Below are 26,370 nucleotides of genomic sequence, written 5' to 3'. Positions count from 1 at the left end.
ATTATGGCGGGAACAGAATTGCTACAGGGTCTGAGGTGAGGTGCTGAAGCCATTCCCAGGCTGGATTGTGTCACAGAGATGGGTGCTGGGAACTTTTCTGCTAAAAACAGGTGACAGCTTGAATTGCAGGGCCTTAGGAAGGAGGTCAGAAATTATACCCAATAATTATGTAAAATTCTGATGCGTCAATTTTAAATAAACTAAGTAAAAAATAAAAACCATCTCGACACATCAAAAAAAAAAAAAAAAAAAAGGTGTGTGAAGGATCTTAACACCACAGACAGGGAACCTTGGGCTGTAGAACTGCAGACCAGAGCGTCAGAAGGAAGCTGACCTTTGATGTCCACAGACACCTTAAGATTGGCATGTTCAATATGGGCTTCCCACCTTTCCTACAAACCTGGGTTCTTCTTCCAGTGTCCTCATCTTGGAATCACCATCCATTTCATTGCCCAATCCTGAAACCTGGGAGTCAAATTGGACTCCCCTTTCCTTTTTCCACAGTCCACAATCCCAATCTTGTGGATCCCCCTCGCCTAAAGTGTCCTTATAATTCACCCCTTTTCCCCATCTATAATTACACTTTCCTAGTTTAAGACAGCATTTTGGAGGGGTGTCTGGATCCTTCTAAGCTCTGTGCCTCCAGCTCTTTCTCTGCCACACACCTCTTCCCACTCCAACCCATTGTCCATGGCAGCTGCAATGGTGGGTAATCTTTAGAGCACAAACCTGAGCCTCTTACCATCCTGCGCTGGTTGTAAGGATCAGAACGGGGTGATTTGTTGTCTTCTGTGGAGCCCTCTGACACTCTTGACTTTATTCTGTGCCTTCTCTCACTGGCATTTTTGGAGGTTAAAGGTGATCCGTTGTAGGAGTGGAGAGAGGTTGTGTCAATCCCCAGCGCTGCCAGCACCTGTGAAGAGAGAACAACAGGTGTAGCCAATAGTATTTGCTTGGACTTAGAATAAATGTGTTCCTCAGACATGGGGTGCCAGGTGGGTGAGATATCTGAAACAGAGAAGCTCAAGGGTTAGGACCTGGGTGGTGGTGGGATTAGGTCATGGCAGGAACAGACACCTCTGGGTCACCCCCCACTCATTCATGGGGCACTCTGTTGGTGCCCCACCCAGATCCCTTTCACCAGATCAGCACACCTATCCTGAGCTGCTTGAGTGGCAGAGTTAATGACTCATATTTGCAGCATTCTGCAAAAAAAAAAAAAAAAAGCTCTTTTGGCTGCCTGCTTCTAGGATAGGTATGGGGAGGGTACAAACAGCTGGCTCCCTTGCCTCAAGGTAGGGCTAACTGTGGTACAGGTCATGCCCCAGAGTTCCCCATGGCATCAAGCTGAAGCTGGTCTCTAGCTGAGAACACTCCTTGTTTAGTTCCACCCTCTGCCCCATTCTGTTTTCTTTAACTCACTTTCTCCTGAGAGCATCCCTCAATAGGTCACTTGCACAAGAATCCTCACTTAGGTTCTTCTTTGAGAAAACCTGAGCTAATATGGTCCCTGAGGCAAGATGATTCCTCCTATAGCTCCCTAAATGGCAGCCCTAATTAAAGTGGCTACTCCAGAACTCTATCCAAGAATGGGAGCCTGCAACTTTCTTCCGAAAGCTTCCACTCCTTACAAACCTCCTGCTCCTTCCGGAGCTTTTCGAGGGTCTCCTGGAACAACTTCTCCTTCGCTTCAATTTCATCAATGGTTGCCTTGTTCTGCTCCTCATATGCCATGGTGACTACAGCCAAGATCAAGTTGACCAGGTAGAAAGATCCCAGGAAGATTACGAGCACAAAAAAGATCATATAGATTTTCCCAGAAGCCCTCAGGGTCTGCAGATTCAAGGGAAAGAAGATAAACCTGTACCCACAGCACATGGACCCCTGAATTTAAGTCAGGCTCCTCCAGGAAAAGCACAGCCATGCAGGTGACCCACCAGCCTCCAACCAAGTCTGTGTGGGAGAATGCAGCTCAGTACCTGCTGGTAGAGGCGTTCCCAGGAATCCTGTGTCATGAGGCGGAACAGTGAGAGGAAAGCCCAAGCAAAGGAATCAAAGCTGGTGTAGTTAAAATCCGGGTTGTCAGAAGTTTTAAGGCAGATATAACCATCAGGACAGTGGCTGCAGCAAGAACAAAGAAGGTCATCCCCTGCTTATTGCACACAAGGCAGCCCAGGGCTGTGAGACAACCACAGAGTTTTATGTCAGAGATCAGAGTTCAAGACCTAGTCTTCATCTTATTAGCAGGATGATTTTGGACACTTGGTCTGTTTAGGTCTTGGTTTCTGTTATCCATAAAATGGAGATGCTAATACTTTCACGTCAGAATTTCATGCACAGGGGAGTTGTCTGGGGAAGGCAGCCGACTGCCCAGACATGATACCATGAGCTCTTTGCCAGTTCACACCAGGGAAAGGAGAGTCAGTAGCAATAATGCAGACTTAAAACCTGAGCCTGTTGGCATCACCTGCAGAGTTGTCTATCAAGGGAGGTCTCACATTAGCCAAGTTCACTGATTAATTATACATAACAGTGGAAATAACACTTTCCACTTACTGAGCACTTTCTGTGTTCCTCTCTCTCCCCTTAAGTGCTTTACAAACACTATAATTTAATCACTCAATGTTCTTTCTTTACAGATAAGGAAGCTGGGGGTCAGAAAGAAATCAGTTGCCTAAAACTATGCAGGTGTCAATATATTTATTAAAAGGAGAAATATAACTGTCAAGTAGCCTAATACTTGAGTCAGCCTAGTCTCCTCCTGAAGAAGGCCTGTGAAGGAAGGACAAATTGAAAATGACTGCCTGGTGAGTATTGGGGTGGGAGTGCTCAACTCCTTCCTCTCTCTCATAATAGTAGGATGAGTTGACGTCAAGAAGCGTCTCTCAGCTCAGGGAGCATAAAGGGCTCTCATCTACCCTAGTGGAGATTGCCTGATCAATGAAACAGGAATGCCTCGTTTGAAGTCCCAAATTATTATTTTTTAATATTTTTTCTTTATTTTCCTTTTTTATTTACCTGCATTCCTTGTGAATACATGGAATTCTTTTACTCCCAGGATTTCTCCATGAACTCCAATCTCTGGGGCTCTCCTTATCCCAGACATCCATGTGAACAACGCATACCATGGATTAGAGCTCTGACAACTTAAATCTAATCAGTTCCAATTCTATCTCCACTTCGACTGAAGATTGCAAGTTCCCTAGCTTTGTAGACCCACATTTAAAGGCAGGCTCTCGGTTTGCTCTCCCAAGGGGCTAGGCAACCCATTACCTGTAGGTTTCTTAATTAACTCTGAGGGCAGCCTTATTTCTATGTCTTCTGTAGAAACCCACTGTAGTCACTACATATCAACAGTTCACTGCTCTTAGGATTAAATGAGATCACTGCACAGTATCTTGCACTTCCGCATAGTAAATATTGTAAATAAACTGCGAAGGAAAATTCCTATTGTTTTTAACCTTGGAAGCTGCTGAAAAGATAAACTGGAATAATATATAATATATGTGGAAGAACACTGAAAATTATCAGCTATTTTCTGGTTTTCATTTTCTGCCTTGAGACCCCTGACCTTCCTCCCACAGTGCCATTGGTCAGTGTGGGCCTTTCCTCAGGGCTCTGGCTTCTCTGCAGCCCCACAGAGGACCCAGGTTTAGCTTTCATGGCATGACCCTCCAGGGCTCACTCTGTCCATTATCCTGAGCTGGCCTCTCTCTGACATCCCAGCCTGGTCCACTCCCCAACTGCCTGGCTGCGACCTGCTCAGTAGCGGGCCTGGCCTCTCGGGAAGCTGAGCTGTGGAGATGTGCAGATGGACTCCACAACTTTACCACAAAAAGGACTTGAGCTGCTCTGGAGCCATTGCCTTGAGAAATGGCATTATCTAGACAGAAGAAGGATGCTTAGGGGCTCGTAGTTTACATTTAAGTCAAAGGCAAATGAAAATTGATGTCAGAACAACCGTCCCATGAGCCAAAGAACCAAATGCCAAGTGCATTTGTGAAAGAAGAGTCCAAGGAACCTGATGTTGACCAAATGCTCCTGCTTGTTTCCAGTCCTCAGCTCTAACTGAGATTGTTTTCCTAGTGAGCTGATGAAGGTGGAGCCTCATGCAGGCTCCATACAGGTACACCTGGGCAATATGGAGCCGTCAGCCTCTCAGGGAGTGGGGGCATTGTGAGCTCTGCTCTTCCAAGCTCTCAGCCGTGGAGGTGGGTGAGATGGCCTTTTTGATCTTTTGCCTAAACTCTTTCTGCTCATGCTTTCCTCCAGTGGCCAAAGCAGCAGGCAGAACTGAGGGGTCCTCATCCCTTAGCTTTGTCTCACATTCTGTTCTGCGACCTGGAACGGCCTTCACTCAAACTGTCTTGTATTCACCCAGTCTGGAGACATCCTACTTGCCCTTGAAAGCTCACCTCAAATACCACCTCCAAGAAACCTTCCCGACTTTCTCTCTTGCCTCACACCGCCATCTCACTGTGTTTCCCCAGCCCTTGAAGCCTCTAGTAAAGAACTTGTTCTCCACAGAGTAGCATCTTTATGTCTATGCATGAGAAATTGCAAACTAGCAGCTTATAGGTTGGATTTGGCCAGCAGAAATATTTTGTTTGGCCCAACAATACGTAGACATTTTTGGGAATAGGTAGCCAATATTTATAGTTGGGACATTTTATATAAAAATCTAAATTTCCTATTTCTATTTTAAAAGTTGGAAGAGCTTTTCCACATGGCAACCAAAACCTGGACCGAGCAGTGGGGTTGTCCCCTTTAGAGGAGGCATGAACTCTCAGCCCCTAGGTTCCCTCCTGGCCCATTTCACTCATTTGTTGTTATGAATCTGGCCTCTGTAAAAATTTGAAATTGCAAAGTCTGATACATGTGTTTATTCCTCTACTTGTGAGGGTAATGTGGCTATAGAATGGAGTTAGCTGTGATGATTAAGTGTAGAGAATTTGACACAAATACGTATTGGTTCCTTCCTGGGGTAGATTGTTTATTAAAATGGCTATAATTCTTCTCCCTGTGTACCCACATCCTTTCCAATGTGACTTTTCAGCTCCTTCCATTGAGTGATGAAGTCTATTTCTCTACTTCTTGGATCTGGACTGTACTGGGACTTGCTTTGGTCAATATAATGTACAAAAGGTACACTGTGTTGGTTCTAAGCCTAGGCCTGAGGAAACTTTGCAAACTTCCACTGTTTCTCTGGGAACTCTGCCATGAGAACAGGCCCAGGCTAACCTGCTTGGAGGTGAGAGGCCACATGAGCAGAGACAGGACATCCTAGACCAGCCATCTCCAAGTTAATCTGCTGTCTGCATATGCATGAATGAGCCTAGTCAATGTCAGCCAATGCCCATCTGATCCCAGTTCATAATGCTGATGCACAGAATCAAGAATTAAATAAATTGTTGCTTTAACTCACAAAATTTTGAGGTCAGTTGTTATACAGCAAAAACTAACTCATAATTCCCTCCCCATGAGCTCTGGGTTGGCAAAAAGCATGATTTATTTATTTATACATCTTTCCCAGGACCTGCAACCCCATCTGTGCCCATAATATGCCAAGGACAAGATGGAGAAAGAGAAAGAATTGTTGGGAATTGTTGCTTTGTCATAAGTTGGAAACTCACCCTGAGTCAGATCCATTGCCACACAGTAACGGATCAGAAGTGCCTCGCTTGTTTATGTAGATATCTGCTGAAGAAAGGAAGAAAAGAAAGCCTCACAGATGGTTCTGAACCCTCCAACCCAAGCCTTGTGTGGTGAATGCAACACTCCCAAGTCTTCCAAAGTAAGCTCCTTTGGCTACAGGTACTCAGTGGGCATACTGGGCCACATAGAAGGTGTAAAGTCACATCTGAAAAGAGAAGAGCTGAGCAGTGACTTCGGCTCTCTGTCTCCCCCAGCAGAGGTAGAATGACTTGTCTCTAGATTTATGGCTCATTTCCTTGCAAGAGGGATGCTGAGCAACAGGAAATAGAATACCCAGAAGTAAAACACAACTCAAGAGAAGCATTTTGGCAGGAAAGGGGAATCAAAATATACATCTATACACACACACAGGGGCTCCATATCCCCTGTCCCTATATGGTACCAAGGTTCCAACCAGACCTTGATCCCTATGGAAGAAACTCTACTCACATTTTCTGTGAGATGAGTAGTTGGTTGTCTCATTGACAGCCATATCATTTTTGACACATTTATTCTTGAGGTTGCCCTTGAAGAGCTGCAGCCCCACCAAGGCAAAAACACTTAGGCAGAAGATGGTGAGGATGGTCACATCAGCCAGTTTCTTCACTGAGTTAATCAGGGCCCCCACAATGACTTTCAGGCCTGTGGGAAGATGACAGTGGTATGACTACATGGATGAGGGAGCACACACAGAGCACACATCTTCATCTTAGCCATCCTCCCTCGTCTCTACATACAGGAGTGAAGTATATACACACTCCAGGGCAGTTCCAAGACCTTTCCCATCCGAAGCTTACATTTACCTGAGAGGCAAGCAGTTAGGCAGGGGCTATTCTCATTATAAAGATGATGCAACTGAGACCCAGGCAATAAATTTTTATCATCTTGAAGCTAATAAAATTCCTGACACTAGCAACTCAATTTAAATAATTTATGCTGAGTACCTACTTTTTCAGGCACTGTGCTAGGCATGAAGCTACTAACTTCACCCCGGTAATTTGGCATCTGTCTTTCTGCATGCATCTCTCAGTTCTGGGAGGCAGCTTGAGACTCGGGACACATGAACCTCACTCTGTGTGTGTCTGTGTGTGTGTGTGTGTGTGTGAGAGAGAGAGAGAGAGAGAGAGAGAGACAGGCAAGAGAGATAGAGTGAAACAAAAATAGACCAAGAGAAAGAAAAAGACAGAGACACAGAGAAACAGAGAGGTGAGTTTCGCAATAGAGAGAGACTGTAAGAAACACTGAGACAGTCACTGGGGCATAAATAGAACTTGTGCCAAGCACAGCTGGCAGCAAAGAAGGATACACCTGCTTGTTTAAGGAGGGATGATTTGTTGCTCTGGTAAGTAAAATCAACTTCTTTGGGAGAGCAGCTTCACAGGTAGCAGAAAGAACTCACAGGTAGCAGAAAGAACCAGGGAAGCAATTTAGGATTTATTTTTGGTTAGTCATTTTGGTCAGCAAATAATCCACTGAGCACTACATGTGTCAGTCCCTGGGCTGGGAGCTGAGTGATGGCTAAGGCAGCAGCATGTCGAGTGCTGCTGTCTGATAATTGAGGGGCAAGTCCATAGCATTACTGAGCAGATGGGCACACAGGGGAGCAGCCATTAACTGAAGTTCCAGGGGTAGGAATGGGGTGGGTGGAGTGTGAGAAAGGTGGAAAAAAACCAGGGAGGAGGTAAAACCTTGGCAGAGCCCTGAGGAATGAGTGTGAGTTGAGTAAAGAGAGGAGGAAGGATATCCCGGAAGAAGGGGCAGCACAGTCGAAGGCTAGGAGGTGAACAACGGTGTGGAGTATTTGCGGAACCATAGGTGGATTCCAGAGCACGGTGAGAGGTAAGGAGAGGTGAGAGATGAGGCAGAAGAGGGAGTATGGACAGACCAGGTCTTGCAAATAAGATAATTGGGTCTTCCCAGTTGAGAGTAAGTGAGAGAGATATGAAGGGGCAGGACCAGGCCTCTCTTCATGAAGAAGTGTGTCCAGTGGAAGCTGGCAGAGAGTTTCCAATCTTTCCCTGCAGAGCCAGACAAGAAATGGTAGAAAAGACTTCCACTCTAGAATGGGTGTTTCTGTTTACAGATGAGAGAACGAATGCTTGGGGTGAGAGGAGAGAACCCATCAGGCCACAAAGGGGAAGCGCTGAGTCCCATTTCAGAAAGTTTACCTTGTCTCTGGCCTCCCCATCCTCACCATCAACCTCAAGGGGGATGAAGAGTAGTCGCTGGGCTACTGGTGTCAGTGGAGATCTTAGAGGTCCCATACAATGAGCTTTGATGGACTACTTTTGTTTCTGAATTCTCAGTAATCAAGAATTGCCTAATTCTTTTTTCCTCTGGGTGTCTAAAGACAGGATTTTAGACCTCCGGAAATAGTGAAGATACTGGGACTGCTTTCTCCCTTCCTCCCCATTTCCAAGTTTAATCATTTAGTTTAAGGTATAAATAAAAATTCAACTGGGGGGGTCTTGCCTGAATCCCTCAACCAGAATAGAAAGTGAAGACATGCCCCTCCTGTTATGTATTGATTATGAGGCCATGTGGTATGTGGGAAGAGCACTAGCCTAGGAGTTGGGACAATAGGCTCTCCAGGTCACACTGTCTCTTACTAGTGATGAGGCCTTGGGTTCATATTTCCTATATTCCAGGCCTCAGTTCCTTTGTCTTGTAAATGGGGATAATAGTCTTTGCCCTGGAACCTTACAGGGCTCTTGTGAAAATTAAAGAAGGGAGTTAGGCTGTGAAAACTAACATATGCTCTGTGAATAAATGTGCTGGTTCAAGCAACTCACCTGGGATCACAGAAACTGTTTTTAATGCTCTAAGAACTCTGAATGTCCGCAGGCCTGAGATCCCACGGAGATCTATTGCGGTGCCAACATACCTGTAGGACCAGAAGTTAGTCATCATCTCTGCAACCAAGGGTCCTGGGGATGCATGCAGCATAAATAAGGACAACTTGGGGTATCATTAGCCTAGAGAGCATGCAGCACAGACACTTAGAATCTAGTGACACTGCCATCTATAGACTGACACTGACACTGATTTCATTATTGTAACATCTTTCAGAGTGGACCCTTTGAGAAGATGCATTGCGATCTAGGCAACACTGCATGTGGATGGATCTTCAAACACGGGGGTTTGACTAACCAGTCTCCTCAGACACTGATTTCTCAGGAGGAGACCTCCATGTCAGGGGGGTACAAGGCTGAGCCTTGTCTGATCCACTGTGACAGGCTAACTATCATCTCTGATTTGAGGTCTTTGACATCTCCTCATGGGCACGGGACTAATCTTGGAAAGCAATGCCCAAAGCGGTACTCCGTGGCAAGAAAATTCCAGGCCATACAATTCCAAACGAGGAAGCTGAACTGCGATGAAGAACCATCTTCAGAGTGTGAGCGTGGATACACCCATAAGCCCCACATGGACACACATGCGAAGCTTTTTATTTTATTTTATTTTATTTTATTTTATTTTATTTTATTTCAATGGTTTTGAGGGAACAGGTGGTGTTTGGTTACATGAATACGTTCTTTATCTGTATTTCAACAGTTTTGGGGGAACAGGTGGTGTTTGGTTGCACTGAAAATTCTTTAATGCTGATTTCTGAGATTTTGGTGCACCTATCACCCGAGCAGTGTATGCTGTACCCAGTGTGTAGTCTCTTATCCCTTACCTTCTTCTCACCCTTCCCCACAAGTCCCCAAAGTCCATTATGTCATTGTTATGCCTTTGCATCCTCATAGCTTAGCTCCTTCTTGTAAGTAAGAACATACGATGTTTGGCTTTCCATTCCTGAGTTACTTCACTTAGAATGATGGTCTCCAACTCCATCCAGTTTGCTGCCAATGCCATTCTTTCATTCCTTTTTACCACTGAGTAGTATTCCGTGGTGTGCATACACAACATTTTCTTTATCCACTTGTTTGATGGGCATTTAGGCTGGTTCCATATTTTTGCAATTGCAAACTGTGCTGCTGTAAACATACATATGTTTTCATATAATGGCTTATTTTCCTCTGGGTAGATACCCAGTAGTGGGATTGCTGGATCAAATGGTAGTTCTACTTTCAGTTCTTTAAGGAATCTCCATAATGTTTTCCTTAGTGGTTGTACTAGTTTACATTCTCACCAGCAGTGTAAAAGTGTTCCCTTTTCATTATATCCATGCCAACATCTATCATTTTTTGATTATGGCCATTCTTGCAGGAGTAAGGTTGTCTCATTGTGGTTTTAATTTGCATTTCCCTGATAATTAATGATGCTGAGCATTTTTTTTCCTGTTTGTTGGCCATTTGTATATCTTCTTTTGATAATTGTGGATTCTTGTCCTTTGCCCACTTTTGGATGAGATTTTTTTTCTTGCTAATTTATTTGTGTTTCTTGTAGATTCTGGATAATCGTTTTTTGTTGGATGCATAGATTGCAAAGATTTTCTCCCATCCTATGGGTTGTCTGTTTACTTGGATGGTTATTTCTCTTGTTGTGCAGCAGCTTTTTAGTTTAATTAGATCCCATCTATTTATTTTTGTTTTTGTTGGATTTGCTTTGGGACCTTGGTCATGAACTGTTTGCCTAAGCCAATGTCTAGAAGAGTTTTTCCAATGTTATCTTCTAGAATTTTTATAATTTCAGGTCTTAGATTTAAGTCTTTTATCCATCTTGAATTGATTTTTGTATAAAGTGAGAGATGAAGATTCAGTCTCTTTCTTCTAAATGTGCCTTGCTAATTATCCCAGCACCATTTGTTGAATAAGGTGTCCTTTCCCCACTTTATGTTTTTGTTTGCTTTTTCAAAGATCAGTTGGCTGTAAGTATTTGGCTTTATTTCTGAGTTCTCTATTCTATTCCATGGGTCTATGTTCCTATTTTTATACCAGTATCATGCTGTTTTGGTAACTATAGCCTTGTAGTATAGTTTGAAATCAGCTAATGTGATACCTCCAGATTTTGTTCTTCTTGCTTAGTCTTGCTTTGGCTATGTGGATTCTTTTTCGGTTCCATATGAATTTTAGGGTTGTTATTTCTATTTCTGTGAAGAATGATGATGGTACCTCAATGGGAATTGCATTGAATCTGTAGATTGCTTTTGGCAGTATGGTCATTTTCACAATATTGATTTTATCCATCCATGAGCATGAAATATGTTTCCATTTGCTTGTGTCATCTATGATTTATTTCAGCAGTGTTTTGTAGTTTTCCTTGTAGAAAGTTTTCACCTTTTTGGTTAGGTATAGTCCTAAGATTTTTTTTTTTTGCAGCTGTTGTAAAAGGGATTCAGTTCTTGATTTGTTTCTCTGCTTGGTTGCTGGTGGTGTACAGTAGTGCTACTGATTTGTATACGTTGTTTTTGTATCCCGAAAGTTTACTGAATTCATTTATTAGATCGAGGAGCTTTTTGGATGAGTCTTTAGGGTTTCCGAGGCATACGATCGTATCATTGTTGAACAGCAACAGTTTGACTTCCCCTTTACTGATTTGGATTCCTTTTATTTATTTCTCTTGTCTGATTGCTCTGGCTAGGACTTCCAGTACTATGTGGGATAGAAATGGTGAAAGTGGGCATCCTTGTCTTGTTCCCATTCTCAGGGGGAATGCTTTCAACTTTTCCCTGTTCGGTACAATGTTGGCTGTGGGTTTGTCATAGATGGCTTTTATTACCTTGAAGTATGTCCCTTCTATGCCAATTTTGTTGAGGGTTTTAATCATAATGGGATGCTGGATTTTGTCAAATGCTTTTCCTGCATCTATTGAGAAGATCATGTGATTTTTTGTTTTAATTCTGTTTATGTGACGTACAGCATTTATTGACTTGTGTAGGTTAAATCATCCCTACCTCCCTGGTATGAAATCCCCTTGATCATGGTGTATTATCTTTTTGATATGTGTTGGATTCAATTAGCTAGCATTTTGTTGAGGATTTCTGCATCTTTGTTCATCAGGGATACTGTCTGTAGTTCTTTTTTAAATGTCCTTTTTTGGTTTTGGTATCAGGGTGATACTGGCTTCATAGAGTGATTTAGGAGGATTCCCTCTTTCTGTATCTTTTGGAATAGTTTCAGTAAAATTGGTACCAATTTTTCTTTCAATGTCTGATAGAATTCAGCTGTGAATCCCGTCTGCTCCTGGACTTTTTTTTCTTGGCAAGTTTTGAATTACTGTTTCAATCTTGCTACTTGTTATTGGTCTGTTTAGAGTTTCTATTACTTTCTGATTTAATCTAAGAGGGTTGTATATTTCCAGGAATTTATCCATCCCCTCTAGATTTTCTAGTTTGTGCAAATAAAGGTGTTCATACTAGCCTTGAATTTTTTTTTTTTTTTGTATTTCTGTGGTATCATTTGTAATGTCTCCCATTTCATTTCTAATTGAGCTTATTTGGATCTTCTCTCTTTCTTTCTTGGTTAACCTTGTTAATGGTCAATCAATTTTGAATATCTTTTTAAAGAACCAGCCTTTTGCTTCACTTATATTTTGTATAATTATTATTTTTTTGTTTGAATTTCATTCAGTTCTGCCCTGATCTTTGTTATTCCTTTTCTTCTGCTGGGTTTGGGTCTGTTTTGTTCTTGTTTCTCTAGTTCCTTGAGGTGTGACCTTAGATTATCTATTTGTCGTCTTTCATACTTTTTGATGTAGGTATTTAATGCTATGAGCTTTCCTCTTAGCACTGCTTTTGCTGTATCCCAGAGGTTTTGATAAGTTGTGTAATTATTATCATTCAGTTCAAAAAATTTTCAAACTTCCATCTTGATTTCATTGTTGACCCAAAGATCTTTCAAGAGCAAATTGTTTAGTTTTCATGTATTTGTATAGTTTTGTGGGTTTCTTTTGGAGTTAACTCCCAGGTTTATTTGACTGTGCTCTGAGAGGATACTTGACATAATTTCTACTTTCTTAAATTTATTGAAATTTGTTTTGCTATCTGTCATGTGGTCTATCTTAGAGAATATTCCATGTGCTGATGAATAGAATGTATATTCTGCAGTTGTGGGGTAGAATGCTCTGCAAATATCTGTTAAGTCCATTTGTTCTAGGTCATAGTTTAAGTTCATTGTTTCTTTGTTGACTTTCTGTCTTGATGACCTGTCTAGTGCTGTCAGTGGAGTGTTGATTCGCCACTATTATTGTATTGCTATCTATCTCATTTCTTAGGTCTAATAGTAATTGTTTTATAAATTTGGGAGCTCAATGTTAGGTGCATATGTATTTAGAATTATGATCTTTTTCCATTGGACCAATTATTTTATCATTATATAATGTCCCTATTTGTCTTTTTAAATGCACGGAATATCTTTCCCCCTCTCTTTACCTTAAGTTTATGTGGCTTCTTATGTGTTAGGTGAGTCTCTTGAAGACAGCAGATACTTGGTTAGTGGATTTTTATCCTTTCTGCCCTTCTGTGTCTTTTAAGTGGATCATTTAGGGCATTTACATTCAACATTAATATTGAGATGTGAGGTACTGTTCTATTCATTATGCTAGTTGTTGGCTTAATTTCTTTTTTTATTGTGTTACTGTTTTATAGGTCCTGTGATATTTATGTTTTAAGGAGGTTCTATTTTGGTGTATTTTAAGGTTTTATTTCAAGATTTAGAATTCCTTTTAGCATTTCTTGTAGTGCTGGCTTGGTAGTGGCAAATTCCCTCACCATTTGTTTGTCTGAAAAAAAAAACTTTATCTTTTCTTCACTTATGAAGTTTAGTTTAACTGGATACAATATTCTTGGCTGGCACTTATTTTATTTCAGGAGGCTAAAAATGGGACCCTAATCTCTTCTGGCTTTCAAGGTTTCTGTTGAGAAATCTGCTGATAATCTAATGGGTTTTCCTTTATAGGTTATCTGAGGCTTTTGTGTCACAGCTCTTAAGATTCTTTGTCTTGACTTTAGATAACCTGATGTTTATTTGCCTAGGTGATGATCTTTTTTGAGATGCATTGCTGAGGTATTCTTTGAGTTTCTTGTATTTGGATGTCTATATTTCTAACAAGGCCAAAGAAGTTTTCCTCAATTATTCCCTCAAATAAGTTTTCCAAACTTTTAGATTTCCTTCTTCCTTGGAAACACCCATTATTGTTAGGTTTGGTTGTTTCACATAATCCCAAATTTCTTGGCTGCTTTGTCACTTTTTTTAATTCTTTTTTTTGTGTGTCTCAGTTTGGGTCAATTTAAAAGCTTTGTCTTTGAGCTCTGAAGTTCTTTCTTCTACTTGTTCTAGTCTATTGTTGAAACTTTCCACTGCATTTTGTATTTCTCTAACTGTGTCTTCCATTTCCAGAAATTGTGATTATTTATTCTTTGTATCTATTTCTCTGGAGGATTTTCCATCCACATCCTCTTGTTTTAAAAATTTCTTTAAGTTAGTTTTTATTTTTTCTGGTATCTCCTTGAATCACTTAATATTCTTTTTTTTTTGAGACGAAGATGGAGTTTCGCTCTTGTTGCCCAGGCTGGAGTGCAATGACACAATCTCGGCTCACAGCAACCTCTGCCTCCCAGGTTCAAGCGATTCTCTTGCCTCAGTCTCCTGAGTAGCTGGGATTACAGGCATGCACCACCACACCCAGCTAATTTTGTATTTTTTAGTAGAGACTGGGTTTTTCCATGTTGGCTCCAGGATCGTCTCGAACTCCTGTGGTCTCGAACTCACTCAGGTGATCTGCCCACCTCGGCCTCCCAAAGTGCTGGGATTACAGGCGTGAGCCACTGTGCCCAGCCCTGAATTCTTTATCTGGCAATTCAGATATTTCTTATTGGATTGGATCCATTGTTGGGGAGCTAGTTTGATCTTTTGAGGGGTGTTATTAAACCCTCTTTTGTCATATTACCAGAATTGCTTTTTTTGGTTCCTTCTCATTTGAGTAGACTATTTCAGCGAAAAGATCTGAACTGAAGGGCTGTTGTTCAGATTTTTTTTTTTCATGGGTGATCTCTTGATGTGGTGTTCTCCCCATTCCCCTGGGGATGGGGCTTCCTGAGAGCTGGACTGCAGTGATCGCTATTGCTCTTCTGGGCCTAGCCACACAGTGGGGCTGCGAGGCTCTGGGGTGGTGCTGGGAAATGTCTGCAAAGAGTCCTGTGATGTGATTGATCTTGAAGTCTCCCAGTCATGGATATCAGCATCTGTTCTGGTGAAGGTGGCAGAGGAATGAAGTAGAGTCTGTGAGAGTCCTTGGTTGTAGATAGGTTTAGTGTGCTGGCTTTCTTGAATGTTATGTTAGCTGTGAAGTTGTCACATGGACAGACTCAGGACATCTGGTTAGCCAGGATGTTGCAGGCAGTGCAATTGGCTATTGTTTTCTTCTTCCTGGGATCAAAGTTATTCTGTCATGAGTTGCTTTAATGGCCTGAGTCGGTTGGCCTCCAGTCGGTAGGTGATGCTTTCAATAGAGCACTAGCACATTAGTAGAAGGGGGATCTGAGCTTGCCCTAAGTTGGCCAGGGTAAATGTTTTAGTTTCTTAGGTGATGAGCAGGACCATAAAGCTTCCAAAAGTTTCTGTGTTTTGTGTTCAGCTACCAGGGCAGGTAGGGAAATACCATCAGGTGGGGGCAGGGGTAGGGGAATCTGGACTCAGACTCTTCTTGGGTGGGGGTTGCTGTGGCCACTGTGGGGGAAAGGGGTTGGTTCTCAGGCCAATGGGGTTGTGCTCCAGAGGGAATTTTGGCTGCCTCTGCTGTGCCACAGAGTTCTCCAGGGAAGTGGGGCATAGCTGGTAGCGAGAGGCCTCGCCTAGCTGTCATGTAGTTGGTGAGGCTGGTCTTGCTCCTGCAGTGCCCCACTCAGACTTTGCCCCAGGCTGTGAGCTTCCCCACTGAGAAAGAAAGCATGACTTTTGTACCTCATCCCTCCCTGTCTGCTTGCAGTTCCCATTTGCCCCCTGGATTCTGCTCAAGAAAATTTGTAACCAGTTGAAATTATTGCTAATTTTAGTTGAAGTTTCTTTCATCCTGTGACCCCTTCCCTGATTCCACTGGCTGCCTTCCCCAAGGGCCCCTGTGAGATATAGTCAGGGATGGATTCCCTGGTCTCAAGCTGGAGACTGGGAGTGCCTACAAGGCACTTCCCTCTGCTGCTTCTACTTTTAAATTTTGTGGGCTCCCTAAATTTATTTACGTTCCAGATAAGGGTAAATTCTTCTCCTGTCATCTGGATTTTCAGATTCCCCAGTCGGGATGTGTGTTTGGAGGCAGGTTTCCCCCCCTCACACTTTGGGAGCTCACAGTTTTTCACCTGTCTTGCAGAATTTGCAGCAGTGTGCCACTTATTTAAAAGGATCTGTGAATTCTTTCAGTTCTCCTGGTATATTCCTGCAGTGATTCTTGGAGCAAACATTCATGGGTAAGTATCCACACACTGTCCAAGTGGGACCTGCATGTTAGCCCTGTCTCCTACCCACCATTTTGTTCCCTCTTCTCTCACACATGCAGATCTGCATAGAGAATTACTCACGCCAGGGTAATGACGCTAAAATCCAGCCAGTTCCAAGGATCTCTCAGGTACGTGAACTCATTTAGACAAAATCCTCTTGCCAGTATCTTTATCAAGGCTTCAAAGGTGTAAATGACGGTGAAGACATACCTGGGAAGGAGGGTAGAAAAGGAGCATCAACTGTGCCATGGAGAGTACTCAGGGGGTTCCTTCTCCTTCCAGGAGGGAGGGATGAGCTTCTGTGATTGCTCCAAGAAAAAACATACAAAGAATATCACCAAGGTGATGAGGGGGAAGAAGATAAGGCAAGGAAACAAGACACAGACTGAGGAAAAAAGAAGGGCCACACAAATAGATGGAGTGGGGAGGGATGTGTGTGGCTGGGACAGCCAGCAGCTTCTGCTGTTCCGGGGTTAGGTAGAGGGCAGTAGTGGGTGAAGAGCAAGGATTCTCCTGTTCTATGTCTGCCAGGGCCTCCCTACCCTGCAGGAAGCTGGAGGCTCATCTAAAAGCTCCCAGTTTTTAGAGACTGGAGGGCAGACTGATGAGAGGTAACTGACAGAGCAGACCTAAGAAAGCTGAAAACTGGCTGAAGCAGGGAATACCTAGAAGCAAGCCAAGCTGTACCGCAGAGCCCCAGAACTGCTTGGAATGTAGAGATGCTAAGTATCTCTGAAAGCAAGGTTTAGGGCAGGGTGATAAGTAGGGCTGAAAGAACTGTTTGAAAGTTTTTACAAGAACCAGTTGGGTTTTCTAGATGCTGCTTTATACCATTCATTCAGTGAGAAACTGCTTCTGCTCCAGCAGCAGATTAGATGTTCATTTTCTTAAGAGTTGAAGAAAAGGGAAAGAGTTGCATACTGAAAAATGCACATAAAGAAAAGTTTACATACTGAAAGGCAAACAACTCCCCTCCCTATTCACTTCTGTCCCTCATTAAGTTTCCAGAAGATAGTCAGGTTTAGAGCCCATGAAGATGCCACACTTTTAACATAAGCAGCCAGCCAGGGAGCAACAGGAATTTGAAGGATGCTTCTAACACCAGAAACCAAAGCAACCAAACAACTGAAAAAACAAAACAAAACAAAAAGAAGAAAGAAAGAAAAGAAAAAAAGACAATACAGAGGGCAGAAGAAAAGTTAGAGAAATAGAACTGTATTGGCCAAGCACAGTGGCTCACACCTGTAATCCCAGCACTTTGGGAGGCCTAGGCTGGCGGATCACAAGGTCAGGAGATCGAGACCATCCTGGCTAACACGGTGAAACCCCATTTCTACTAAAAATACAAAAAATTAGCCAGGCAGAGTGGCGGGCCCCTGTAATCCCAGCTACTCGGGAGGCTGAGGCGGGAGAATGGCGCGAACCCAGGAGGCAGAGCTTGCAGTGAGCAGAGATGTCGCGCCACTGAGCTCCAGCCTGGGCGACAGAGCAAGACTCCGTCTCCAAACAAACAAACAAACAAACAAAGGTACTTATATTTTTAGAGAGTTAAGAGGTAAGAAGAGGTTCCACATATAGAACAAGAACAGAAGGCCGTAAAAAGTAGCTTCAAAGCAAAAATGGAATAGGAGGACTTGTAAATAAACTTTTGGAAATCTCAGAGAAAGTGGAACAAAAAAGCAAAAATGGATAAGAACGATAAAAAGTTTGAAAATTAGAGAATCAGACTAGGAGGTGTATTGTTTGACTAATAGGAGGGCTAGAAAGAAATTAGAAGACAATGAGCAAGGCCTTCAAAATTAAGAGGAAAATAACTTCTAATACAGAAGTCTTTCCCTAGCCAAACTGTCGAAGAAGGTAGAATATATGAAGTCTTGGGAAATTTACTTCTTAGTTACCCTTATAATAAAGTTACTAGAAGCTGGGCATAGTGCTGTGTACCTGTAGTCCTAAATACTTGGGAGGTTGAGGCAGGAGGATCACTTGAACTCAGGAGTTTGAGGCCAACAGCCTGGGCAACATAGAGAGACTTTGTCTTAAAAAAAAAGTTACTAGAGGATATTCTCCATCCAAACAAGAAGCATATATGCGATCCAGGGAAGAGGCAAAAGGAATCCAAAAAAAGGATGAAGAAGAAAAAATATCTAGAAAACAGCTGTGCATCAGGCCTAGAAAACATCTAGGTCAGAATGAGGCAGAAGATGAAGTACTCCAGCAGTGATTTCCATAGGAAAAAAATGATACACATGCACCTAATGTGTGCAAATAAATTGAAGCAACAATTAAACATCTGGAGAAGAGTTTGGGAACAAATTAGGGATAAATAGAAAACTGAGCAAACAAAGAAACAAATCCTTATTAACTTCAGGGAAAGTAAAAACATTGTGCAAAAAGGAAATATAGTCAAAGTACACTGCCTGACACAGCTGTAAACAGTGTTTACTTAGCAATGTAATGTAATTATATATGTAGTCAGACAATGGATATATTATCTGATGATCTAAGTGAAGATTATAATATGACTGTAACAGAAAGACGAGGGTGAGAGGAAATGAGTTTGTGTATGTGGCCTTAAGTTTGTTCTCATAATAGGAAGCCAATAAATAACATCAGAAATTGAAAAATTAAAAATTAGTAGTATGAGTATCTTATTGGAGATATGGAGGTATCAGAAGACACAGGTAAAAAAAGCTAAAAGTGATGGCCTCTGGAAAGAAGAGATGAGAAAAATGAAATTGTTGCTTTTTTTGGTCAGAATTTTATAAAACTCTGTGACCTTTTAAATCACGAACATATATGTCTTAAATAAAAGTAAAAGTCAAATTAAAAAGTGAATAATTTTTTTTCACATCTGTGAGAGGAGAAATCATGTTTGAAATCATGAAGAAATCTATATCTGGCTGCATAGCTGCTTGAGCTGTCAGCTTCCATATCTTGTTGGTTTCCCCCACACACTCTTTATGTTTTCTAAATTAGAAAATCTTAACTCAGAATTATAGGTTGTTGCGAAGCTTTGACGGATATTTCTGGTTTGTCAAATCAAACACAGACCCAGAAATTATGGAGAGAGTGCTCTCTAAAGACTATTTTCAGTGTTTCACCAGAAGGCAAGTGCCCCAGCTCAACAGCAGCTAATGGAGTTGCATCCTCTCTTTGGTGGTATTTGGCTCTGCAAGGTATTTCTTGATGTTCGGTTACAGCATTCGGATGTAATTTTTAATAAGCCCAGTGTGTTATTTCCTAAGTGCTTTTTCTGGTGAATGACGAAAATCATTGGGTATTGGGAAAAAGTCAAGCTTTCAGCCATTGAGGCACTTGCACCACTGATGTCTGATTGTTATGAATCCCGATATTCAGGCTCTGAAAGCAAAGATTCATAATATTCAAATTCTGAATGGATCACTGAGATACCTAACTTGTATTCATAAAAATCGTAATTAAAAAATTTCATTCCTTATTTTTAAAACTCTGTGTAAGCCTTTCCTATTTGCCAGCCAAAGCAATTCAATGTGGGAGAGCAGCCTCTCTTACTCACTTTTCATTTCAGCCCAGTAGGTCAAAGAGATGTACACTAAGTGACCACAATCAGTTTGTATTCACAATTTCCACTGTGTACCTCAACAGCAAATCAGAATCTGGAGGCATATTACAGACCCCCAGCTGCGTTCTGTGAATAAGGTATGAGCTAGCATTGGGATTTGGAAGCAGCATCTTCTATCTAGATAGTGATACCTTTCCTTGCTGACTTTGCAGCTGGATTTCTTCAATGGCAATTTAATACCTTTCCTCTTTAAAAAAAAAGTTTTGGTAAACTATGTATAATATACATAACATAACATTTACCACTTTCACCATTTTTAAGTACACAATTTAGTGGCATTGAGTACATTCAGTGTTGTGGAACCGTCACCGCTATCTGTTTCCAAACTTTTTTATAATCCCAAACAGAAATGTACCCATTAAACGATAACTCCCCATTCCTCCTCTCTGGCAACTTTCACTCTACTCTCTGTCTCCATGAATTTGCCTGTTCTAGGTACCTACTAAAGGTGGAATCATGCAACATTTGTTCTTTTGCGTTTGAGTTATTTTACTAGCACAATGCTTCGTCAATGTTGTGGCATGTATCAGAATCTCATTCATTTTTAAAACTGAATGATATTCCATGGTTTACATATATACTACATTTTTTATCCATTCATCTGTTGATGGACATATTTGGCTATTGTGAATAATGCTGCTACAAACATTAGTGCATAAGCAACATACCTTTTAAAGTCTGTTTCATAGGTTCAAACTAATTTTTAATTATACCAGAAAGCTCTCCTTTTAAAATTAGCTTCATGATAAATAGAACAAAAAGTCACTGAGTCTTTCCCATATATATAGTGAACATATGCTGACAACTTATTTATTCGTAGTTTTGTTCAACTATAAAACAAAATGTCTGCTCTTATACATAACAGTCATTGCCTTTAAATGCCAGTCACATTATAACGAATGCAATACTTCTGATTAAGGAATTATACCAATTGTTTTTCTTGTTTCTTTTCCAACTGCAATATTTGTAATTGATTTGGAAACTGGTTTCGTATCTTACCAGCAAGAGTGCAATTGTGCTTGTTTTTGATATGAGGATGAATGATGACTCTATAGTTTTGTTGTCTTCTCAACCTTTAACATAAAATTTTCACAGTTTTATACTGGAAAGCCTTATTTTGTACTTGTAGTAGAGACAGTCAATTGGTTTAAAAGTGGGGTTGATAAGCTTTATTGGAAAATAATATGGAAGTTTTGATAGCTTTATATCATTACTTGACAAAAATGTTAGCAGATAATAAACTGGGTGCTAGGACAAAAGGATCATTGGTCCAATAAAATTCAATTATCATTATTCATTGTCATGACTCCCATTTTCTTATATATTTTTGTCTGTTTTGGGGAGATTATCCACATCCATTGTCCAGTTGTCTCATGACAAACATATTCATGCTTTATATTTTTACAATGGAGGCCATTCATTACTTATATTGTGACCTTATTTCACATTGTAGGATTTGTATTTCTATTTTTATCATTATTTTTAGGCTTCAGAAAACCACTTTCGAAGTGATGACTCCTTTTTTTTTGAATTGTGATGTTATGCAATGCGACAGTAACAATGGCAAATGCAAGTCTGACTAGTGTAAACAACCGTCAGGTGACAATAAAATACATTAGTCAAGATAAACTGCCTATAATTAACTCCATGTTAACCATTATAAACGAAAACAGTTTTTGAAGCACATGCACTGTTTTTGAAAACACAAAAAGTTAGAAATTCTGTGAATATCATAATTAATCTTACATGTTAGATTTTAAAATTATATGTGCATAGAGATCCTTAGATCACTTGTTGAGAAACATTGTAAGAGATGGAGAGAGATGAATTGCTCTGCTAAACAAAGTAAGAATAAGTTGAAGTTCCCAGGGACAATTCAGGAGGGAGCTGGAACATCCCAAAGGGACAGTTTATGAAAGAAGATTACAGGCCAGCCTCATTTAGCAAAATAGATAAAATGAAATACGGCAAATTGAATCCAGCGAAATGATCAGCTGGAACCATTAAAAATAGACTAGCAAATCTGTTAGTTTACAGATTTACTATATTAACAGATGAAAGACTATATGATAACCTCAATAAACATAAAAATACTGATAGAAGCCAACACCCATTAATGATGAAAATCTCAACAAACAAGAAATGGAAAAAATTTGATATAAAGAGTAATTATGAGACTCTCAGAAACACCATAATAGTGAAACATTAGAAGCACACACTTTAAAATCTGGAGCAAAATAAATATGCTCACTGTCATAGCTTTGAATCAGAATCATGTTGAAGGTCCTGGCCAATTCAGTAAGACAGGAAAAATAAACAAATGGTATAAGAATCATAAAGGAAGAAACAAGTTTGTCATTATTTGCAGATAATATAACTGTCTAAATAGAAAGTCCAAGGGAATCTAGAGAAAAATTTAACTTTAAGGAGCTCAGCAGGGTTGCTGGATGCAAAATCAAAATATATAAATTAATAATATTAAGATAGTTTAGCAATAATAAATATTCAACAGGGCAACCAAAATTGCAATGTACCTAGGTAAAAGACATTATAAAATGTTGTAGAAAAATATTAAAGAAGACCTGTATAAATTAAGAGATCTGCCATACTGATGTGTGGGAAGGCTTCGTATTGTAAATGTGGTGACTCTTCCTGTGGTGATAAATAAATTCAGCGCATTACCAAACAAAGTTTCCACAGACTTGTAAGAAAAGAGCTGGAAAATATAACCCTTAAACTGATATGGAAAAGTAAAGAAACAAGAAGAACCAAAATAATTTTCAAGAAGACAAATAAGGAAGGGCATGTGAATCAACCAGGTTAAGTCTTACCACAGAGCGTTTTAATCCATGTGGTGTTGACTCAGGATATGACAATGAGATTACTGGGAGAAACAGATTCTGTTGACATGGGAATCTGGTGCATGGCAGAAGCAGTGGTAGAAACCACTTGGGAAATGATGTATTGAAAATAATGTTGGAATAATCCATATGGAAAAGTATTGGAAGCCTATCTCATACCACACACATACAAAAATAAATTCTAGGAGATCGAAATACCTAAACGTAGAAAGGAAAACTGACTTTGAGGAGAAAACACAGAGTAATACCTTTATGGAATACTATATGGCAATAAAAAATGAATGAATTAGGTCTTCATGTATCCATTTGGGCAAATCTCAGAAACATAATTTTAAAACATCAGATAAAGCACACATACAATATGATAACAGTTCCATAAATTTCAAAAGATACAAATCAGTACTTTATGCATGCAGTGTTAAACACCCACTTCCCCGTCTGCAGTAGATGCAGCTTCATTTCACATGTTCTTTTCCAGGTGAGAAAACATTTATCTTCCCTACAACCAAATTGCTATAATTTGTCAAAGTTTTCCAGAATTTTGATATGGTTAGTGATGAGTGTCCTAGGGTCATCAAAGAGCCCCTTCAATGACTCTCTTAAACCAGGGCATGGGGAGAGTAGGAAAGTTCTGGTCTTGCCCTTCTTAACAATTTTTGACCCTCTGCTCTCTTCACCTTCTGGTGCCCAATCTGAGGAAGAACCTTTAGTTTCCTCCTAGGCAAAAAAGGGGATTAGAAAATGGAACATATATCTTTATCTTTCCACAAGCAGACAGATAGGCAGGCATACAGAAAGGCATAGACCTACCATTATCAGCAGGTAATTATGCAAAGCTAATGTTTCAGCAAGGAATAATAGAAGGGAGGGAAGACAAGGAAAAAGATTGTGTTAAGAACATGGCAATAAGATTGGTTTCTGATTCCTTACTGGCTACAATTTAATGCTTTTTCACAAATATCCAGCATGATCTTCAGAGCCCCAGTCTATCCCAAGGACATTTATTCTCTTCCTCTGGGCTCTCAGCAACATAGGAAACAACTAATGGCTATTATCAATTTGCATTTCAAAAAGAAAATCTAGTCTGATTATTTCCACGAGGCCAAGGATGCTGAACATCATCCAATACCTGTCACACAAATCGCCAGGCTGGAGACCATATAGGTAGATTTGTATATGTTATATTTTTCATAGTGTGCATATAAAGGGAATTATGTCAATAATTCAGTTAATACAAAATCTCTTAAAGAATGGATTTGATAATTAGTGGGAATGGAAAGGATCCAACTTTGGAAGACAATTTGGCAACATCTCAAAAATTAAAATGTACACCCTTTTGACCTGGCAATTCTACTTCTAGAAATTCATCCCTTAATTTTACTCCTATTATGTGTACGAAGACACATGTGTAAGAATATTCACCAAAAAATTAATATGTGGTGGCAAAATATGAGGATTATGTTAATTATGATAAACATGAATGTCTATCAATAGTAAAACAGTTAAATAAACTTTGCTTCATCCATGCAAATGAAATCTGTTCAGTTAATTTCTACAAAACAGCTGCTGCTGGGATTTTTTGGGGGATGTCATTGAATTTATAGACTAATTTGGGCAGCACTCACACTTTAACAATTGTGAATCTTCTAATCCAGTCACATGAGACATCCTTTAATTCATTTGGGTACTTTAAAATTTCTCTCAATAATACTTTTTTTTTTTTTAGTATAAAGGTCTTGTGCATATTTTTAAAACAGCATTTGGATTTATTAGATCTACTGTTTTTCTATTTTCTAATTTATTGCTTTTTATAATTATTAACTTCTTTCTTTCATTTGTTATCCTTTTTCTAGTTTTATGTTAGGTCTTTAAATAATTTCTTTTCAGCTTTTACTGATATAAATATTCTATGCTTTAGTGCTGTGAATTATTCCCTGAATATGTATGTCTTTAACTGCACTCTCCAGGTTTTTATTAAACTGTTTTTTATCTTTTCTTCCCTAGAAATTATATAATTTTAGTTTGTAGTTTGTCTTTTGTCCAAGAGTTCTTTAAGAGAGATTTTAAAAAAATTATCAAGTGGAAAGTCCTCTCATTTTATTAAGTTTGGTTATTATTTTTTAACTTTATTGCAATGTGGTCAGAGAATGTTTTCTATATTATTTCCACTTTCTGGAGCTTATTGAGGTTTTTGTCATGGCTTAATATTTGGTTTGATTTGTTTGTGTTTTTGAAAAGGATGTGCATTTTCTATTGGTAGGGAAGGTAGTTTGCTATATATTAATCAGATACATTATATTAATTATATTACTAGGCCATCTATAACTTTACATACTTTTGAATGCATTTGATCTGTTATTGGCTAAAATTAATTGAAAATTTCTATTCCTACAATGTTTTTATTTATCTTCCTACTCTAATAATTTCTGATTTATAAATATTGTTGCCATCTTATTTGTTGCAAAGATATAGATTACTATTATGTCTTTAATATTAATATGTCTGTGTAATTTTTGTCCTATTTCATGCTTTTTGACCTAAATTCCACTTTCTATAATATTAAGATCATGGATACTGCTTTCTTTGTTTGCCTTTGCTTATGTCTTTCGAATTCTATAATTTTAGCCTTTCTGTGTCACCATGAGGAGTATCTTTCTTATTCAACATAGAGTTGGGTATTGCTTTGTAATGTAATAGGCATTTTTAAAAATAGGTGAGTCAAATTCATTTATATTTATTGACATGACAGATTTGCTTAGTCTTGGCTTGTTTATATTATTCTATATGATGTATTTAGTTTTTAAAATATTAGGTTGGTACAAAAGTAATTGTGGTTTTTGCATTGTTGAAATTTGCCGTTTGATATTGGAATACATTCTTAAATAAATGTGGCTATGTTATACATCATTTTAATGTTCATTTCTCACTTTACATTTTTTTGCTAATGACTACTTGCTGTTTATTTTATATTTATTTTAGACTATGGAAATTATGTTACAGAAAAAGCAAATTCTAGCAATTTTCTTATTTGAGTTCAAAATGGGTTGTAAAGCAGCAGAGACAACTCAACATCAGCAATGCATTTGGCCCAGGAACTGCTAACAAAGGTACAGTGCAGTGGTGGTGCAAGAAGTTTTGCAAAGGAGAGAGCCTTGAAGATGAGGAGAGTAGTGGCTGGCCATTGGAAGTTGACAATGACCAGTTGAGAGCAATCATCGAAGCTGATCCTCTTACAACTACACAAGAAGTTGCCGAAGAACGCAACGTGACCGTTCTACGGTCATTCGTCATTTGAAGCAAATTGGAAAGGTGAAAAAGCTCCATAAGTGGGTGCCTCATAAGCTAAGGAAAAATGTTTAAAAAATCATCATTTTGAAGTTTTGTCTTCTCTTATTCTATGCAACAAAAATGAACTATTTCTTAATCAGATTGTGATGTGCGATGAAAAGTGAATTTTACATGACAACCGGCAATGACCAGCTTGCAGGTTGGATTGAGAAGAAGCTCCAAAGCACTTCCCAAAACCCAACTTGCACCAAAAAAAGTCATAGTCACTGCTTGGTGGTCTGCTGCCGGTCTGATCCACTACAGCTTTCTGAATCCCAGCAAAGCCATTACATCTGAGAAGTATGCTCAGCCAATCGATGAGATGCACAGAAAACTGCAAGGCCCGAAGCCAGCATTGGTCAATAGAAAGGGCCTGTTCACTCTGATGGTAGTTTCTTTTGCTGTGCAGAAGCTCTCTAGTTTAATTAGATCCCATTTGTCAATTTTGGCTTTTGTTGCCATTGCTTTTGGTGTTTTAGACATGAAGTCCTTGCCCATGCCTATGTCCTGAA

At 39.8% G+C, this 26,370-nt stretch overlaps 1 protein-coding gene across 3 annotated transcripts in view; it reads right to left on the bottom strand.

The window, feature by feature from the left end:
- The window catches only part of SCN10A (sodium channel, voltage gated, type X alpha subunit), a 97,368-nt gene that overhangs the window by 57,318 nt on the left and 13,680 nt on the right, over window positions 1–26,370 (bottom strand). For all 3 annotated transcript variants that reach the window (XM_011999480.1, XM_011999481.1, XM_011999482.1), the window contains exons 4-10: window positions 16,151–16,279; window positions 8,487–8,578; window positions 6,145–6,336; window positions 5,634–5,700; window positions 1,980–2,121; window positions 1,636–1,833; window positions 743–913 (exon numbers count right to left, since the gene is read on the bottom strand). In XM_011999480.1, coding sequence (XP_011854870.1) covers window positions 743–913; window positions 1,636–1,833; window positions 1,980–2,121; window positions 5,634–5,700; window positions 6,145–6,336; window positions 8,487–8,578; window positions 16,151–16,279 — 991 coding nt within the window. The remainder of the gene's footprint in view (window positions 1–742; window positions 914–1,635; window positions 1,834–1,979; window positions 2,122–5,633; window positions 5,701–6,144; window positions 6,337–8,486; window positions 8,579–16,150; window positions 16,280–26,370) is intronic.

The sequence above is a fragment of the Mandrillus leucophaeus genome, unplaced genomic scaffold, assembly GCF_000951045.1.
Source record: "Mandrillus leucophaeus isolate KB7577 unplaced genomic scaffold, Mleu.le_1.0 Scaffold595, whole genome shotgun sequence".
In the NCBI taxonomy this organism is placed as follows: Eukaryota; Metazoa; Chordata; class Mammalia; order Primates; family Cercopithecidae; genus Mandrillus; species Mandrillus leucophaeus.
Note: the sequence above shows the minus strand (reverse complement) of the source record. Positions and strands in the feature narration are given on the sequence as shown.